Genomic DNA, 5061 nt, shown 5'->3' on the forward strand with positions numbered 1-5061 from the left:
TGTCCCTTCAGCGAGAGAGACCGAGGCTTCGCACGAACGCCGTTCCAAGAATTTTTGACGGGCTCCCGGCGTACCTGACGAAGCCGAAACTGCGTTCACGGCCTGCGACTCAGAGGCAACCAGCGAAGAGGCGGCGCGAATTGTCACCGGAATGCGCAGCAGTGGAATGCCAAAATGTCGACACCGACTCGGCAGGAGAAGCCAGTGACGGTAAGCTCTTGAGCCGGTTTAGTCGCGGCGTTACTTTGTTCCCTCAGTCGCATGACCCTGTGTTAGCGGCTGGTGGCATTGAGGTGCTTCTGAACAGTGTTATTGAATTGTATTACAGATGCAGCAGCCAGCGATAGCGGACACGCAGATCAGGCCTGCCAAACGGAACAGGCAGTGTGTTCGTTTCTTGAAGTGCAGGCGCTAAAGGCGCAGCTTTCGAGTACGCGGCAACGACTCGAACGGTGTCAGAAGCAGCTTGCGAAGATGAGAGTCCTGGCCAACAAAAATGCAAGACTCTTGCAAAACCTGGACAAGCTATCTACCCGCGAGAAGCTTATTTACGATCAGTGCATCATGAAGGCAAAGGCGAAATCTCCGAAAGCTGCCAGGTAATCTTCAGTCCCACATAACTGCCACGAAGCTATGAATATAATCGCACATCTTTTTCGCGCCACTGTCTTGTGCATATTTTTTAAGAGCAGTGCACACTAGCATTGCATGTCAGAGTAATCCTAAATCGCCCGCTTTGCATGATCGCACAATGCAAGCTGTCTGTTGCTCTCGTACTGGAGTAGGGGTACATGTTAATATTGAAAATGACAAGGCATTTTTAAACGCGGTGGTTGTGTATTGCGGTATGAGGAAAGATGGAGTGATGCATGTCGTGCATCTTTTTTTTTCTGCTTGCTGTGGTTATGCACTTGCACTGTTTACTCACCAGCCTCGGTTTACCTGAATGCACAACGAGCCTGCACTCTCTTTAGGTACAAAAAAGCATGGATTTATGACTGCCTGCTACTGAAGATTAAGTCGACAGCGGTCTATACATTCCTTCACGAGAATGAGTACCTTCCCTTGCCCAACCCTCGCACCCTCTACACGTACCTGAGGAGCCTCAAGGCTGACTTTGGTTTTGACAGCAGTCTATTCACCGTTCTCAAAGACAAGCTGCAAGTACTTCCTGAGCGAGAGCGTCGAGGTTTGAAACAATGCACAAACTTACTACTGCATTCTATGACTTCTTATCTCATATGTGGTGCATGTCTAATAAGATGTATTTTTTTACAGGTGTCCTGATGCTCGATGAAATGAGCGTAAGAAAGAGTGTGCACATTAGGGAGTCAGACATGGCTCTGCTCGGAAAAGTTAACTTCGCTGAGCACACAAGACCCTCGGACTGTGAGAAAGATGGCGATCACGTCCTGGTCTTTCTCTTCCGACCATTTCTTGGAGGGTGGTCGCAGACTGTTGGGACCTTTTGTTCCTCCGGTGCAGCCCCTGGTTCAATAGTAGCGAAGTTGTTGCTCCAGTGCATTGTGCATCTTTCGAACGCTGGCACTATTGTCGATGCTGTTACATGCGACAATTCAACACCAAATCGTTCAGCTTTAAGGAGCTTGGGTTAGTATCTGGGGACACGAGTTAAATTTGTCAAATTAAGAATTGAACACTACTAACTGCATTGATGTGTTCTTTTCAGGGATAAACAGTGAACAGAAACAGCTGCAAACTTCATTCCAGCATCCATGTGACCCTTCACGGACAGTGCAGGCACTAATTGATCCACCGCATGTCTTCAAATGCATAAGGAACAATCTTCAGAAGGTTGGAAAGTTTATGGTAAGCAGTAATTCGTATCTACGTCAGGTTACTCCCTATGCGAGGAGTGGCTTCACCTTTTTATCGCAGCTACCGGAAGGACATGAGGTCCATCACTTCCACTACTCTGCCCTGCTGGAGTACGAGGAGCAACAGGCTGGCCTTCGGGCTGTCCCGAAGTTCACAAGGGCTCACATCTTCCCGAACGCCTTCCAGAAGATGAGTGTCCGGCTTGCTGTTCAGGCGAGTAACCATTCCTAGTAATTAGTAAGGCTACTTACAGGCGAACTAATGACACAAATCTTTGCTGATGATTTGTCAAAAAAGACAAATTTCAATGCAAGGTCTTTCGTTCAACAACAGTGTGCCATCATTTTCAGCTTTTCAGCGGAAGCACGGCGTCTGCAATGGAGTTTTATAGCAAGCAAGAAGGCTGCCAAAAGCTACATAACTCCGCAGGTACATACGACTTCACGAAGCAGATGAACGATCTATTTGACTGCCTCAACTCAAGAAGACCACAGGACGTGCAATACAACGAAGCCGAGCACATCGCGGTGAGCGAGTAAATCACACCCAAATATGTTTTTCTTTTATAGTGTACTCAAGGTTAATATTTCTTGCATTGCAGACATTGAAGGCGAACATAAAGTGGCTGGAGGATTGCTGCACATACATAGAGAGCCTGGCGAAGCAGAGGCAGGTGTGCTTCCTTAGCAAACCAACTTGTGGTGCACTGAGGATAACGCTGCACAGCATGGTGGCCCTGATTGATCGACTCTTGAAGTCTGGCTTCCGTTATGTTCTAGTTGGAAACCTCGGCCAAGACCCTTTAGAGGTAATTCAGGTACTTTTTGACACGGTGTGTTGGTACATATACCTTTCTTTTTCCCTGTCCAGCGCTTCTTTGGGATAGCCAGGCATGTTGCAGGAGACGGGGGCCAACCAACTGTTCAGCAGTTTTTGTTTATATACCGGATGCTGTCGGTGAACAACCTCGAGCGGCCACCTAAGCGAGCTTCAGTTGACGGAAGCGGGCCACAACTGCTTCTCACTCTGCAAGGTCTTTTTGACAAGGAAAAGCCCTCTACGACTCAGGTATTTTGCAGTTTGTGTCCTGTATGTGTCCTGAAGTTTCTTTTTTATCACCTTGAAAATTCAGGAAGTTGTGCACATTTCAGGTGGACACAATAGCTGTTCTGCTGGACGATGTCCTGCTGGAGCCAACAACAGACTGCGTGGATGACATTGGCCCCCTTTCGACCAAAGACTCCATTTTGGATTACCTCGGCGGATATGTGACCAAGAAGTTTTCTACTCTGGATTGCTTAGGCTGCATCGAAACGATGTTGAGCACAACACGTCAGCCATCTGCCTTGATCCAAACAAAATCGAGGGGCTATTTGAAAGTGCCCAGCAGCCGTCTTCTTGCTCTCCTGAAAATTGTTAAAGAACATGTGGAGACGTACACGGTGCAAAACATTGCATGCGGTGACGTGTACGCGAGGATTGTTGAGGGCATTTTGCTCGACAGCCGCACAGCGTCAGCAAGTGTAGGTTGTCTGTTGCACTTTTTAGGGACAACAGCTGAGGTTGTACACTTTTTTTTGAGATGTAGATTACATTTCTTCACCCGAGAAAAAAACAAAGCCTCACGGGCAACTGTGCGCAGTTCTTGCCCTGCAAGTGGTGGGCGGAAGCCACAGTGTTAATCATAATGGCTGTGTATGTGAGCACGCCTTCCCATTTGTATATAGTGTTATATATCTTGTATACACTACACAGTAATATTTTAGTACTATTCATATTTATCTGCATATAGTGTAAATAGTGTATATTTAAATACAGTTTATTTTAGGCAGTGAGCTAAGGCAGAGTGCAGCTGTTAATGAAACGAAGTACACATTGTACAGTAGAGTCACAGATTGTGTAACATTGCTCAGAACAGCTGCAATAGTTTCTAGTGCTTTTCTTCTCCAAAGTGTTGTTCTCAATGTATTTTGTGTAAATAAATGTTTTCCAACTTTCTCCCCATTACCTGCACCATATGTGAATCTCCCATTCATAAGTACACACCTGACTACTACGGGGCGTATCAGTAGCACCAAATTTAAGATTTATTGCATGCCTTAAATCATAACTGCCCTTCCCCCCCTCCCACCCAAAAAATAAAAACAAATGTGTGATGAGGTACCTCGGTAGTGGCAGAGGCGGCCAAGCGGCTAGCACTGGCATCAAAAGGAACTTCCAGATTAGGCTGCTGTACTTCCGTTCCCGGAGAAATCATGGGTTGTCGGCCGGTAAATAATAATGCCCTAAACAGTAAACACAAGGAAACGTCAAGCGGCGGATGTCCCGTGTAAACTGCGTGGAAAGAAGTGATCAATCAAATGTTGGGCACGTTTAGAGCGGTCGCGAAAGCCCTCGGCATCGAAAGTCCCCGCGTCAAAAAAGCGACCGGCGCTCACAAACGTGTGTCCAAAACAACTGCGCATTTGGGTATAAACTCAATTGAAAGGTCTGGAATAAAACTTCTGGCTCAACCATTCAGTTCATTTGAATACTTGGGTAGTAGCGCGCGAGAGGCGAGCCGGATATAAACCAATGAGATTGCTCCTGTACTACCCGGTCGTGTTTCATTTCGTTCACCTTCCTCCCCCTATTAGCGGCCCTACCAGAATATAAAGCTCACCTACCGCATAAACATAATCGCCCTTTGGCCGGGCGCAAATACAAACATGTTGTCGAGCAGATCAAGCAGTAGCTGCTCGCATCAAGAGCATGGAGCATAAGCATCGTCTTTCAACACTTGCGAGCTATAGCTCGCAAGTACCGCTTTGAAGCATCGTAAGTATGCATATAATTGGGCTATGAGACAATTATTGACACAATGCGTTATCGCTCGGTGTGAGTACACTTTTAATGCGCTGCTGTTTATAAGGTGGGCCCGCACTTCCAAGTAAACTACGCGTGCGTTCCAAAGTAAACAGCTCTCATTCGTCGTCGACACTGGATCCCGTTTCTACTTATTTCTCTGGTGGCATTGATGCGTTCAGAGACGCTTAAAAAAAGGTAACAGGAAGAACAGCACGCACATAATCGCGTCGAAACGTCGGCCGCAGTGCGCATACAAGCCCAGCAGTGGCGGCGGCTTGTGGCCCCCTTACGACAAGTGGCGCCTCTAGCGACATATTTTGTCCCTATATCAACCTTCGGGCGGAGTTTCGTGACCAGAAAAGCATTGAAGGACTC

At 47.1% G+C, this 5061-nt stretch overlaps 1 protein-coding gene across 1 annotated transcript; it reads left to right on the top strand.

Annotated features, from left to right (window-relative positions):
- Positions 1–2161: 2161 nt before the first annotated feature.
- Positions 2162–3005, top strand: LOC119164711 (uncharacterized). The gene is made up of 3 exons (XM_075884199.1): positions 2162–2366; positions 2441–2647; positions 2710–3005. Exons 1-3 carry the CDS (start codon positions 2217–2219, stop codon positions 3001–3003), a joined length of 651 nt encoding a protein of 216 aa, XP_075740314.1. The 5' UTR covers positions 2162–2216; the 3' UTR covers positions 3004–3005.
- Positions 3006–5061: the final 2056 nt, after the last annotated feature.

The sequence above is a fragment of the Rhipicephalus microplus genome, unplaced genomic scaffold (genome assembly GCF_043290135.1).
Source record: "Rhipicephalus microplus isolate Deutch F79 unplaced genomic scaffold, USDA_Rmic scaffold_24, whole genome shotgun sequence".
Lineage (NCBI taxonomy): Eukaryota > Metazoa > Arthropoda > Arachnida > Ixodida > Ixodidae > Rhipicephalus > Rhipicephalus microplus.

Excerpts from the sequence above, each read along its gene's own strand:
- LOC119164711 (XM_075884199.1), top strand. The coding sequence starts at position 2,217 with ATGGAGTTTTATAGCAAGCAAGAAGGCTGCCAAAAGCTACATAACTCC. Across the intron at positions 2,367-2,440 it reads ACGAAGCCGAGCACATCGCG|ACATTGAAGGCGAACATAAA; the intron begins GTGAGCGAGTAA and ends CTTGCATTGCAG. Across the intron at positions 2,648-2,709 it reads TCGGCCAAGACCCTTTAGAG|CGCTTCTTTGGGATAGCCAG; the intron begins GTAATTCAGGTA and ends TTCCCTGTCCAG.